At 44.2% G+C, this 14,301-nt stretch overlaps 1 protein-coding gene across 3 annotated transcripts in view; it reads right to left on the bottom strand.

The window, feature by feature from the left end:
• The window catches only part of pcsk5a (proprotein convertase subtilisin/kexin type 5a), a 30,373-nt gene that overhangs the window by 9,440 nt on the left and 6,632 nt on the right, over nt 1-14,301 (bottom strand). For all 3 annotated transcript variants that reach the window (XR_007110856.1, XM_047569583.1, XM_047569584.1), the window contains exons 9-27: nt 11,919-12,019; nt 11,714-11,817; nt 11,235-11,355; nt 10,762-10,950; nt 8,866-9,002; nt 8,625-8,747; nt 8,337-8,439; nt 7,464-7,654; nt 7,141-7,225; nt 6,573-6,676; nt 6,321-6,459; nt 5,985-6,100; nt 5,323-5,425; nt 4,429-4,565; nt 3,936-4,136; nt 3,775-3,843; nt 3,544-3,586; nt 3,222-3,364; nt 1,625-1,825 (exon numbers count right to left, since the gene is read on the bottom strand). Coding sequence is in view for 2 of the 3 variants with exons in the window: in XM_047569583.1 (XP_047425539.1) it covers nt 1,625-1,825; nt 3,222-3,364; nt 3,544-3,586; nt 3,775-3,843; nt 3,936-4,136; nt 4,429-4,565; nt 5,323-5,425; nt 5,985-6,100; nt 6,321-6,459; nt 6,573-6,676; nt 7,141-7,225; nt 7,464-7,654; nt 8,337-8,439; nt 8,625-8,747; nt 8,866-9,002; nt 10,762-10,950; nt 11,235-11,355; nt 11,714-11,817; nt 11,919-12,019 (2,410 nt within the window). In the remaining variant the exon portion in view is untranslated. The remainder of the gene's footprint in view (nt 1-1,624; nt 1,826-3,221; nt 3,365-3,543; nt 3,587-3,774; nt 3,844-3,935; nt 4,137-4,428; nt 4,566-5,322; nt 5,426-5,984; nt 6,101-6,320; nt 6,460-6,572; nt 6,677-7,140; nt 7,226-7,463; nt 7,655-8,336; nt 8,440-8,624; nt 8,748-8,865; nt 9,003-10,761; nt 10,951-11,234; nt 11,356-11,713; nt 11,818-11,918; nt 12,020-14,301) is intronic.

Raw genomic sequence — 14,301 nt, 5'->3', positions numbered from 1 at the left:
CCCTGATCATGGACTAAAGTAGTGCAAACCTAACCGTAGAGTTTTCAGTCAGTATGTTAAGAGCAAGAAAACGGTTGATTAAGGTTGGAATATTTCTTGAAATATACATCATGCAGTTCCTTGATGAGCCACTTGAGGCTCTAAAAACAAGGTCACTCGCCCCCTATTAATGTCAAAATGACCAATTTAACAGTTTATAGCCTGGTCTAAAAATGCAGATGTGGCCTCTGGAGCTTATTTCCCGTCTCAGTTCCACTCGTGCTCCACCTCTTGGTTCAATCTTAAATCAGTCAAGAGTGGTGCCAAGATGGCGATGGCCAGGAATACTGTGGTTGGTTCCATCGTTTTAAGCTGGATTTAATTTGTTCAATTTGTGTTTGTCACAATCCTGAAGCGTTTGATAAAGTCAACATCTATCTTTATATCCAAAAAGCGTCTACTACAAGTCCAGTTGTCTTTTCATACGGTTTTTGGATAAATCGTGACCTGGATGACTGAGATCTTTCACAGACAGAGTCTTTACTTTGACAGTGGAAATGAAAAGGTGTCATTATTTTCACCAAGTTATCTGGCAATCCATTTAATAGCACACAAACCAAGTTGGCTGATTTTAAGAGGTTATGCTAAGCTAAGCTAAGCTCCTCATTAGCTACCACCACCACGTACACCAAGTGTGTTCACAGAGGTCGTCAACCTTTATGAGAGCAAGACTTGCTTTGGTTGCCTGTCAGCTTGGAGAGATGTGTGCTAAAAGTTACTAAAAACCCAAAAAATAAAAATGATATATGTTTGTATTTTACGTTTTTATGACCAATTTAAATGAATGCCTAAGAGCCTGAATCAGGACAAAGAGTAATCATCACAGAAACACATGCATGTGGACTTACACTTTTCATTTTCTTTTCTAATTCATATGCCCTAATTTTTTTAAATTTTTTTTTTTTACTTTTGGGCTTTTGCTGCATATATTAAACTAATTAGATACACCTTTTTAATTAGAGTGCTAAATGTATTTTTTTAACCTTTGTACAGAGGTAACTGCTTCTTTCTGCATCAAATCTAAGCTAAACTTCATGTGTGATTGCACCTTATTTAAGTTTTCTAGTTAGGAAACAGGAGCAGAAATTAGAAGTCGAAAACCAATAAATATCAGTATTTGAACTCCCGTCCACATTCTGCAACGTTTGCGGTATTTCAGACTTTATGTGAAGAATTAAATCCAAGCTCGGGTTTTGCCGGGAGTCACAGGTTGAAAATAATTTCACTTCTGCGCGTGTTCATTTTCGACCTTAGTATTAACCTACGTACTTTTCTCAGAGTTATTTTAGCTCCTATAATTAAGATGTCTTGCCTCACACTAATTACCATATGTTGTTTTAAGGTCTGTCCGACTAATTCGTGGTGGGAACCGAATGTTCCGCATGTACAATCAATTATTCAAAGTCTGTATCTGGGCCGACATTCATTCTGTTTTGAGCGCTTAAGTTGGTTCAGGGTTCAGGGATGGTGGCGCACAGACCAATTACCCTCCAAGATTTCTTTTCTGCCCCCTGTGAAAGTGTCCAAATCCCTGATTCATTATGGGCAGACAGTCGGATTAGTGGAATACAAGTGATAGTCTCACCGCTCAGGAAGGTGTTAATGGGACAGGCCTCGTGGTCGGACACACACTCTCCATTTCCTAGCGTCTTCCCCTCCTCACACGACAGACAGTCCTGGTCCTCGGGGCCGTCGCACGTCTCGCAGTCTGAGTGACACTCCTCGCAGTCGTTGGTGTCCTCGTCCCCGTAGAAGCCATCGGGACACACGGAAACACACTTCCCCTCTGTGAAGAAAGAAGAGAAGCTTTCATTCTGCAGCAAAGTCGTTCAAGTCATTGCTGCGTGTGAATTCAGTGCTCGAATGACATCGGCTGGGACTGGAGAAAAGAATCTGGGAGTAAAAGTCGACCAGAAGTTGGCTAACTTCTGTCTAAGTTGACCAAAGTTTAATAGTCGGTCGCAGGAAAAAAACTCAGGAAGTCGCGTTGAAACATGTACCGTTAGTAGCCTAAAATTAGCATAGCCGCTAAAATAAATATATGGAATATTAGGTTTAACAAAGTATTCATAAGGCCCGTGGAATCTAAATTACCTTAGTGGATATTTATGTGCATTTTTCTCTCAATGCATCAATGCAATGTGAGGTTGAATTTACCAAGATTAGAATAATAATAAGCGCTTCTGCCAGTGTCGCTGGGCTTATATATTTACTACTTCTCAGATGGTTTGAGTCTCCCTGAAAAATATTATTATTAAACTATTATGCAATGGCTTCCTGGATAATTGCTGAATAAAATAATATATTTGTGAGCAACTCCAGAAAAAGAGATGCCCAAAATCCCCCTTTTTCCTTTTAACTTTACTTTAAAGTTGCATTGTGGGTAATGGAGGCACCAGCTCATGGCAAAGAAGAAGAGTTGGACTGAAAAAAGATGACGCCCTCCTCCTCTGCTGCATCATTCTTTTGTACTTCTTAAATTTTATAGAGGTAAACTGATGGAGTTCTCTCAAGAATATAACTTTCATATTGCAAAAACTTATAAATGATAAGTTTGTATTTTTAACTCGTCCGCCTATGTTCAAGGCTGGATCAGCGGCCAGGAAACCAGATGCGGCCCTACATCACAATACAACCTGACATGAAGAGTCTTTCTCTGACCTCTGCGTGAGTTTACACACATTTGTGAGGAAACAATCAATTCAATTGCGCCGCTTACACCGCTTCTAGTTTTTCTACTTTGGGGATAAGTTTAAAGTTACAAGTTTGGAGGACATACTGAGAATGAAACATGCAAAAAAAAAAAATAATAAGTTTTACATTAATTTCCATGTCCTTGGGAAACACCTAAACAGAATGCAAATCTACCTCAACGCGCCTTTGTTGTGATTATAGTGGTAAAAATACACCAGGATTCTCGCTGAAGGAAAAGTGCAATAACAAACTGTGTTTTTTAGTCGCTGCAGACATTCCTGCAAATGTGAACCATCAATGTTGCTTCCCAGAGCAGATATTCTCATTGTTTTGCCTTTGCATGTGCAAAAAGAAAAAAAAATAGCACTGGCAAAGGCTAATATTTCATGCACACCGTGGGCTGTTGTGCATATTAATACTTGAATACTCATCTACAAAATATGCTTTGCAACTTAATGTCTCGATCAGTGTCAGTGGGAGAGTTTCACCTGACAGGAAGAGGTCGGTCTCACACCAGTAGCACTCGTGCTCGTCGCAGCTCACACAGTTGTTGTCGCACGGAACGCAGGTCATCTCCTCCTCCACGCTGTACGTCTTAGCTGGGCAGTTTCTGTAGCAGCCATCCTGAAAACTGATAACGAGAGCAGCAGTCGATACCCTCCCCTTTTTTTTTTCCCCGCAGAAATCTAGTCTCCCTTCACTGCAAAAAGAAGCTTTTTTTTTTTATTCTAGTGTAGCAGTTGAATGAAAGGAAGAGCAAGTACAGAGAGGCGAGATCACACATGGCGACAGCGAGGCACACAGCCTTACTTGTAAAAGCCCTCAGTGCAGGACAGGCAGTGCCTGGGGTTATCTGTTGAAAGCAGACAAAAAAAAAACTCAGCTCTCCTTTTAAACAGGAACTACCGGCGAAAAAAAAAAAAAAAAAAAAAAAAAAATCCTTTTAACGCGGTCTGCAACACGCTGCGAGGAGAGCTCGTACTATCGTAGGCAGAGATCATTCGGAGGGAACTTTATTGCGGCTACCGAGTCGTGACTTACACAAGACGCACTTCCTGCAGCCCTCCTCGCAGGCCATGCACTCGTCGTAATCCGGATCCTCCACCTCCCCTGGAGGGAAAGATGGGAGAAACAATCAGAAAACCAAAAGCGGGCGAGGAGGAGCATCTGATAAATAATAATAACGCTTTGGCCTTGTTCACCTTCTCCACACTCCAGCTTTGTGCACACTCCGTCCGACACGTAGTAGGAGGGGTTGCACTTGAGGCAGCGGCCGGGGCTGGCGCAGAGCTGGCAGTGGTCGGAGCACGGCTCGCAGCCCTTCTCTTTGGTGTGGTAGAAGGCCTCGGGACAGGCGTCCACGCACTGGCCTCGGTGCAGGTAGCGCTCCACTCCAAACTTATCTGGATGAGAAACAGGAATTTCATGGTGCAAAAAAAGATAAATAAATAATTAAAAAAAAAAAAAGCAGTGCTGAACTTTGGCTGAACCTCTGCTTGTACAAGTTGCCTGGAGATGGCACAAAGCGTTCAGCTTGGCTGCACATCAAATAAACGATCTACTGGGCAGAGTTTAAGTTTCACTTCTTAATAATATGACTGAGTGAGCGTGCGCCATGTGAGATGGGTCACTCGTAATGATCCACCTCATTTCAACACACACACACACGCTCAGTCACATCACTCCATCACTCACCGGTGTCGCAGCTGGTGCAGTTGGCGGGTCCTCCGTCCACGCACGCGGCGCAGGTGTGGTCGCACAAGTGGCACCGGCCGCCCGACTGGTATTTGCCCTTGGCGCACGTCGCCACGCAGCGGCCCTCCTCCAGAGCCCTGCAGCCGACGGTAGCCGGGAAAAATCAAACACATGTGAGTCCTGTTTACGTGAGTGACAGGAGCTCATTTACATCCCAGCGTGCGCCATATGGCAGAGGTACACAGATGTAGCTCGGTGTGTCAGCGGAGCTGCGGGAGGAGGAGAGGTTCGAAGGGGCCGATCAATACGCTGATACGAGACGCAGTCGCAAAAGTATTTTTAGATTCCGTCGAGCAGTTAAGTCAGGACGGCGCCTGATTACCCAGAGACATAGAGAATCGTCTTCAGTCACCAGCAGGACAAGGAGTCCTACCATGACAGATGGCGTGTCCTGAACTCAACATCATGGAGTCAGTCTGGGAGTCGATCAAGAGACAGAAGACACAAAGAACTGACGCCGCTTTAACGAGTGGTCACACTGTCTAGATTTGGTTTAGGTTTTTTTATCTTAAGTACATTTCGTTTGAATTTTACTGACGAATAAAGGAAAAGTTAGTGTTATTTACATTCAGCGCCGTCAATTAGCAGCTCTAACTCTATCCTGTTTTTATGCACTGTTCCTTTTTACTTTTCTCCAGAAAAGTGGAGCATCACCTATAAACGCAAGGCTTCAGCTGCACACAGTCTGTTTAAATTCACTACCATACACTCTTTAAGTGAACACTAATACCATTACGTCCGCGCGATGCTCTTACCTGCTGGTGGGACATCATATATTAGTCTGAGCTCGTTTCCTCCCCTGACCCGGAGTCCGGGGAGCTGAGGCCAACTCACCGTGAAGGGACGCAGCTGATGCAGTCTCCGCTTTGCGGCCCCGTGCACTTCAGACACGTTGCGTCGCACGCGTGGCACTTCCCGCCGCCGTCCTGGTACTCTCCTGACGGGCAGGCAGCGAGAGAACCACAGTGACTCAGAAATGAATAACCATCTGAGGCGGAGAGGTGGGCTTAATGTCAGATGCCAGAGAATGGGAGGCGCAGATGAACCGAGCAGCTCCGTGCTATTTGTTTTAGGAAGTAAACAACTTGTAGATAAGATGTAATAATGCAAGGATCAGCCACAACATTATGACCACTTACGGCAGACGTGAATAACATTGATCATCTTGTGACAAATCAGTGTTCTGCTGGGATGATCTACCACTAGGAAGGTGGTCATAATGTTATGCAGTATCAGATCACTGTACATAACTCACAGTAAATGTATTTACAATAGATCTAAAGACTGACTTTACACTTTCAGCAGCTGTTTTGAGCATATGCCTGTATTTCCGAAAGGTGAAAAGTCTGCTCACACCTTCTCGTTCAATTCAATTCGGTGCGAGAGTGCGTCCAAACTTTCGACTGGCGGCGTATGTTAGAAAAACCCGGCGCGTCAAAGTCGCGCTGCATTCATCTGGCAGAACTTGCGACGGAAGACGAAGACGCTTGACTGACCTCCTGTGCACGCGGTGTTGACAACACACGCTCCCTCCTGCAGGCTGTGGCCGCCGGAACAGCTGCTGCAGTCCCCCCGGCTCGGCCCCGCGCAGGTAAGACAGCTGGCGTCACACCTGAGGAGAGGAGCGTGGAGGCTGAACAGACGAACACAGACACGCTGACCGACGGGAGCGCACGCAGAGAAAACAGGTACCTCCGCTTACATGCGAAAAAAAAAAAAAAAATAACATAAAACACGAGCGTGAAAACAAGCCGCAGCCAAGCACCAGAATAAGGCCTGCCATCAGCAGATAAACAAACCACCCACACCTGAACACACACCAGTGAGCTCACCTCCTACATATCCTGTGCCCATCAGCTTTCTCCGGGCTTGGCTCGGCGGCGTAGAAGCCGGCGCTGCAGGAGGACACGCACCTCCACTCCTCCGTCATGTAGCCTTCTGCACAATGGTTGCACGCCTCGACACCTGCACCTGACGCCACACGAGGAAGAAACACACTTAAAAAAAAAAACATATGAGTTCAGCAAACAAGCGAGTTTTGGAGTTTTAACGGTGAGTTCCTGCACTAATCTTCACCCGCTCACCTGCACAGGTGGCGCAGGCCTCGTCACAGGGTTTGCACGCGCCCTCCTGCGCGTCGTGGTAGAATCCGGCCTCGCAGCTCCGCTGGCACCGGTTCCCCTGCAGACTGGAGAGGGCGGAGAGAGCATGTGGCACGGTGACACACTCCGTCAGTCATGTGACACCACAGAGATGAGTCACTGCCTTCAGACTGCAGGCTCCGTTTTTCCAAACCACAGCAAACCACCACCACCACCACAAGCACTTGGTGAACTCCGTGAACACACTGTATCCCGGAAACTTCTAACTCAACAGCCTGGCGGAACTTGTCAGAGATGTTTTGTCCTCTTCCAGTGATGATATTGCAAAATGAAAATCACTTCTCTCTCCCTGAGCTGGGTGTAAATAGGCAAAGATAAGCGCGCCGCTTTGAATGCAGAGTTAAAAACTCTCGTGGCTTTGTTGTGACTCTGCGGAGAGGGAGCGCGCGCCGGGAGAATCAGTATTCTCGGCGGCTGGAGGAGAAGGAGCAGTGTTTACCGAGCAGTTAATTCAAGCATCATCAGAGACTTTTTTTTTTTTTCTCTTCACCTTGTGTCAGGTTTGCATTCTGTGCAGATGCTGAAGGAGGTGCACTTTAAGCAGTTTTCGCTGCACTTTCTGCACATGTTTGCATCTGTGGGGAAATCAAACAATAGGCAAGGAATACACATCAGAGCCATTAATCAATCTTACTCACACACCTCTCGACTGCAGTTACATCAACTGACTATTCATTAGCAGGCTCAGACGCAGCACTATTCAGTATCCTTAAAGGTTTACTCAAGGATATTCCTTCTGTCTTGTTAGGTTTAAAAAGCAGGAACGTGACAAAGCTCCTATACGTTTTTAAGGACAATTTAAGGGCGAAGGACCGTGGTCGAGGTAGTAGTTATCCTCGCAGACGGCTGTGCAGGCATTGGTCCCCTCAGTCAGGTGATGACCAGGCTGACAGGAAGTGCACTGGTCACTGCGGCTCCCGGTGCAGCTCTCACAGGAAGAGTAGCACCTCTTGCAACGCCGGCGGTCACCCCAGAATCCCCGGGGACACTCGGACACGCACAACCTATTGGACACGGACCGAAGCACATGGAGGACAAGAGGTGTAACTATGGAAATGAGTGGGAGTGGATGCCTTTTTACAACCTTAATGTGAAATCCTGCTCATGCGTGTTTTATCCTTTAGCCTTTTGGAATCCAAGAGTGACTTGGCGTAACGTATAAACACATAAAAAACAGCCGATTGGTTTGAAACGCAGCAACATCGTTACACTTTATGCGATAGGTCTTCAACAGTGACCCCTAGAGGGTCTGCAGAGGTACTGCAGGGGAAGGAGTCATAAAATCTTTGGTTGATCGGACATTTTTTTATATATTTTTAAAATTATATTTAAATAAACTGCACATGATTCACTGCTACTACATTTATCTATGTTTAAAATTAAAACTCAAATCTGTCAATTACACACACATACCAGTTATGTATATTTATGTTTACAGCAGGTAGCCACCCTACAGTTGCACATGTTGAATAGCTTAATATTGAATGCAAAATGATAATAACAGCAACAACAGTAATGCACATTTATAAAAAGCACTAGGCTGACTTTAATATAGAACACATATAGTAGGTAGGGGGTCACTACTTAATTTTGTCATCTGTTTGGGGGTCCTCGGCCTAAAAAACATTGCTTTACACTGCTTCCTGGATCTACTAACTGTACTCCACGCCGTCTAATCATGCTAACCTTGTGTTGTTCTTGAACTTGAGAAAAAAGTGCAAGCATGTGACACAGTGCTGCGGGCTCGGCCCCTCACAACCATCGTCACTGCATTCTGGGTGGCAGGGTCCTGCAAGGGCGAAAAACTCACAAAGTCACAGCACCATCACGGCCACGGCAGAGAAGTGATTTAGATTCAACCGCATGCATTTGTTCAGGGAACTACCCCGGCAACTGTGAATCTGCGTTAAGGGTGCATTTGGCTGCTGCCTGAGAGGTGTGAGACGAAAGAAGGAGGCAGAGCATTTGACTCACCGCTGTATTCTTCGGTGAGATCGCCGTCCGTCGGAAACTCGGCCGATCGGGCTCGTTCGCGGTGCGTGGGATACGGCCGCTCCGCTGTGCCGTAAATCGCCAGGGACCACTTCTTTAGCATCCCTGCGAACCAACAGAGAGCTGGGTAAAGAGGGCGCGTCCCACAGCCTCTGTTTGAAGCTCAGTGTGTCTTTCATAATATTGAAAGGGGGTAAAAAAAAAAAGGGGGGGAAGAGCAGACCTAGTTTGGTGCCGTCTCTCTTCTCAGAGGGAGTATCCTGGATTTTCAAAGTCCACTCCCCGGCCGCCTGCTCCCCCCAGGAGTGAACTGTCATGAATTCCCAGTTTTGAAATCCCTCAGTGGAGTCGTCAAGAGGCCTGAACCGAAACATTAGATAATCATCATCAAACTACAACTGCTGCTGCTTCTTTTCTTTGCTCACTTTATTTTATATTTATTTATTATATGAGTTCCTCTGGATGGGAACAAAAATAAATATGAGCTTTCAGGAAGGGAGGCTATTGTGAAGCTGATTTTATTTATAGAGCGTCATCCCATGATAGCCAATAGCTTAAGTAACAAGTAATGTGTTCCTGCTTGAAACACTGCCCACAGATAAAGGTGAGAAACTCCATGAAATGACACACGTAGTCGTCATTTTTATAATTTAAACAAGATTAGGTTCCAAAGATCCACATCTCCATATGTGATGACAGATTGAATCTTTAAATATAAAGGCTCTAAGGGGATTCAGACAAAATGTGTGGATACCTATGAGAGTTAAAAAGAAAAAATCATTATGATACGGGGGAAATATCTTTCCAATGCAAACAAAATAATCTGCGAGTGGCGTAGATGTCAAACGACTTCAATTTGTTCCCGAGCCGGCCTCACCAGCAGACCCTGCACCGTGTTATCTTCAAGCAGAATGACTGAAGATAATGTGCTGCCGAATTTCTAATGTGAGGCCATCTGTCTGAAAGTCGAAGTTGGACTGGAAGTGGTGCCTTAAAGCCGGATAATGATCCTGAGCACACGGGCAAATCCACCAAGGAACGTCTCAAAAAAGAAGAAGTGGAGGGTTACGCAATGATGGCCAAGATTTAAATCCAATTGAAATGTTGCGGGGAATCTGGAATAAAGCATTACCTGAAACAATTTAGAAAAAAATCTTGCGAATGAAGATTTTTTGGAAAAATTTCAGCAGGGTGGTGTCAAAGTAATAGAGAAATAAAGTAAGATGGTGTCATATGCAAATATTGTTTTTAATTAAAAAAAAAACACAAAAGACATTAATTGAAAAAGTTAATGTTGCAGTACATTGACTTATAGCATCTTTATCTGCAGATTCAAAGAGGATCTTGTTGTCGAATCAGTAAATATAGCAAATGCAAAATCATCAAAAATTAATCAAGACTGTACAAAGCCTAACTTAAATATTCTCAGTCCGCTTTGGGACTGATCAAGCACTTCATAACGGAGCTAGACAGACCTGGCATTCAGAAAACAACTGCTCAGTTCTGCTGGAAACTTTGCTGATTAGACAATTAAAGCAAAAGAGAAAAGCTGGAAGCCATATTAAAATAAGTATTAAATAAATAAATGTGCTAAACAATACTAAAAGGCTCCATGGTTGTGTGATAATTATCCGTGGGCAACCGCTTACAATTACAGTATTACAGTAATCCCAACCAGCGTCAGTCTAAAATATTGAGCATTTAAGCAAATGCAACAAAGTGTTTTTAAATCAACAGCCTCTCTTGTTGCTAATTTGTGGTGTACTTTTTTTTTGCAATTGCAGAGTTTCTCTAAAGTAAACAGAAAATTGCCAGGAATTAATTTTTTGCCCAGAGCTTGCCCAGATACCAGTTCCCTTGAAATGCCATATGAGCACAAACCGCTGAGATTTTTCCGGCAGCGTTTGCCAAAATCGACTTCCCTCCCCCCAAACAGGATGAGAAAGCCAAATTGAAGAATTTAGCAAAGTAAAGTGGATGCTGTGCTCTTAACAAAAAATTATGCTCACTGATTATTATGCACGGAAACCACCATATGGCGACGATGTGGAGGTGGGAGAGGTGGTGGTGTGGGGGGGGGTTAGTACTGTGGCTTGGACTGAGCATTGGTCTTAGTTACCTGTTCGCTAACAGCCGCGACACCGTGCCTGAAGGTGACGTGAGCGTGATGGAGAGGTCGCCGCGCCGGCCGTGAGCGACGGTGAGGCGGACGACGACATGCTCCACGTAAACAACGTGCCGCGGGGCCTCGCCGGAGCAGCCCGTAGTCTCATGCACAGATGTCAGCACCGAGCCCGGATGAATAATTCTGTCATAAGACGGGGAGGGTAAAGAGAATGAAGAGGCACAGCGAGCGGCGGAAGATGAGAGGAGAGGCACACAACAAGAAGCACAAGAGAGAGTTAAAAGGAGAGCGGCGGCGGCGGCGGCGGCTCAGAAAATGACACCCATTAATGTGTGTGAGAATCAATGTGAGAGAAATCCATGTGAGAACCCGCGCCGGAAATAGATAAAGTGCGATAAAAGAGGGGGGGAATCAAGGGAAGCCCTGACTCAAAGCGGAGATCTCTTGCAGCGTGATTGGTGTGATACCTCCTCAGCTGGATGGCAGCCTCCTCCACGCACTCATGCTGTGAGGGGACTTGTTTCCAACGCTCAGCCTCCTTCACCATGCTCTCAGCGTCCAGAAGGCCGAAGCCGTAGAGGTGGCTCACTAACACACACACACACACACACACAAGCTGCATTAGCCGGGGCATGGAAGGCATTGTAGCTTTTAAAAGACTTCACACACTCCTGGGACTTTGTAGGCGTTTATCGCTGCTCTGCTCACAGTATCTCATTATTTTGTATGCTCGCTGCTTTATAGTTTACCCTAAAAAGAGCTGAGAGAACATTTACCAAAATGTGCTCATCAGGCTTAACTTAGCTTTACCCGCGCTCTTTATAATAAACCTGACAGGATTGCATCCTGGAGATTTAATTGTTGTTATTTTCTTCAAACTTCTCCCAAATGTTAAAAAAAATTAAACTCGTTGCTGTGGATTCGAGCGCGGATCCGATGGGAGTACCTTTGTATCCGGCTCCGTTCACACGCCAGTCAGGAGTGATGAGGTGATGAGCTTTTGCCGTGCGGACAACGAGGTGCTGCACATCCCTCCAGGTTAGCAAGGGACTGGAAAGGACACCACACGCGCTCAGCAGTCGCTTACACCTATTGATTTTGAATAAGTCTCTCGGTCATGCATGAATTAGATATATAACAAAGCTGCTTACTTGGCTTCCAAAGTGAGAGCAATGACACCGGCAGCGATGGAGGAGGACAGAGAAGTCCCGGACTGAGCTCTGCTGCAGCTTTGCCCAGGGCCCAAGGTAACCTATTGGGGATAGAGAAGCCAAGCAATTGTTTGGTGCACCATGAAAAAATAAAATAAAAATAAATGTTGGCCCCAGATGGCTACCTTTTGGCAAATTTAAACCTAAGAAGGCCCTACAGTAGCCCTGGTGCCCCTATCTACCCTATGACACATTTCACTAGTTTGGACAGGTGCTACAGCACATGTGTGTCTTAGCGTACGCTAACAGCATTCATCTGCCAGCTCACAAAATTGTCCTTTTCCTCTTTGGAGATAAACTAGTTTATATTAGGGGTGGGGAAAAAATATCAATATAAATATCAATATCGCAATACTTTTTCTTCCCACGCAATATCGATTCTGAATGTATTTATATCAAATTTAAAAGTAAAAGAAAAAGCCATGTTTTGCGCCTATCTTGAACAAGTTCCTCACCTCCACCAGTGATTTTTCTGAACAAGTACAATAAATTGGAAATAGATCATTTGGATTAATATTGTTTTTTGACTCAATTTGTCCAATGAATTTTCACTGTCATGTGAAATATATACATCTTGTATTTTAAGCTGCTTTTCTCAGTGAACTATGTAGAATATTGCAATATCATGATATTGCAATAATGCATCGTATCATGACTCAAGTATCGTGATATGTATCGTATCGTGAAGTCCTTGCAAATACCCACCCCTATTATTTGTACTAAATATTCTAAGAAAACCAGTCATTAACACTTTTTTTCCCTGTTTCTATCTTTGATTTTACTGTTACGCAAGCATGGGCAGGACCATATTAACTGGCACCACTCCATAGTTAAGTGGAGGGTAGGAGTCGTGCCAAGTATACATGACTGTGTTGTTGTTATGTTGTCAAGTGAGATTCAGACAAGAGAAAGACAAGTTGAAAACACCTTTGCCTCAGGCCGGAGGTGCAGCTCTCAATGAACCACAAGGGACAAATCCCTTACAAGGGACATAAACAAATAACATGACGTGACACCCGCACTCATCTACCGTCTGACTCCAAACGACGTATTAATTTGAACAGGAACTGGTTTCTTCTGTAAAGAATCTGAAGGCTGAGGAGATATTCTGCTCCCTCCTGTGAGGGTTTCAAACTTTGTTTTGTTCCACCAATATGAAATTTCATGGGATGAGGGGATGCATGTGTTTGATTGACAGGTGTCTCAGACTATCACGCTCAAGTGATAGTCCCTCCACAGTCTACGCCTCATTTCCCTAACGTGTATTTTCTGGCAATAAGCAGCTGGTGAAGTCTGACTACAGACTTTAAAACCTCTCTCTGCCTTCAACCACAGTTAATATGAATATGAAATATAATATGAATATGAAAGGATTTTTTGTATTGGTGCAGCTACATTTATACTCTGTAAAAGGTGTTAGATTTCTGTGTCGGTGTTAGATTATTATAAGGATGTTAATCAGTTTAACTTTATATTAAATCTATAAAAAACTAAAATCCCTTCGGAGAAGCATAAAATATTATATTAATGAATTATTTACTAAATATTGGAATTATCATTATTTTTCTTAATATTTTTGCTCATTCTTGCCTCTATATTGAGGCACCAAACGAAAACACTCTTCAGGTTATGTTAATATATTGAATGAGTGAACTTTTTAATTTTCTAATTAAACTCGATATAGTTAGTGCCACCAAATTAAAAATGTTCTCTCCCGGAAATATCTTGGAGATTCTTGGGAAATTGTTCAGAAATGACCTTTAAAAATGTGCCACCAGAATTTTAAACAGACGAATCTGACTTCTGACATTCAGCGCGTTTACATGCACAGCTTAATTGAGCTGTGCTCAAAATTCGACTTTTTTAACGCGGCCCTTATCCCAGTTTACATGCAACGGAGAAAACCTTATAATTGACGGGAACATGTCCTCCTCCTTCACACTAGGTGGCGACATGTGTCTTTTCAGCGGGTTAATACAGCCCCCTGTTCGTCATATAATAAAACTAATTGGGCAGACCGGCATTTCAAATATCATCTACATGGCTTTATTCATTTTGTACGTAATGTGCATGTTACTTTTGGTGCAGATAAGATGGCGCTATCCCTCAGATGGTTCTTTTACCGGCTCTGTTTACGCTCTTCTTCTGCAACCGGCTTTTTTGGATGTTTTTGTTCTAGCGCCAGCGCAGCGGTTGTGGCGCTTGCGCACACATGTTGTCTAGTTAAAGTCGGATTAAGTGTGTACATGCCGGAGAAAGTCGCTTTCCAATCACATCATCTGGGTGTCGTAATCTAATAAGGAGAACTCGGATTTTAGTCGGA

Source organism: Mugil cephalus, chromosome 19, assembly GCF_022458985.1.
Source record: "Mugil cephalus isolate CIBA_MC_2020 chromosome 19, CIBA_Mcephalus_1.1, whole genome shotgun sequence".
Taxonomy (NCBI): domain Eukaryota; kingdom Metazoa; phylum Chordata; class Actinopteri; order Mugiliformes; family Mugilidae; genus Mugil; species Mugil cephalus.
Note: the sequence above shows the minus strand (reverse complement) of the source record. Positions and strands in the feature narration are given on the sequence as shown.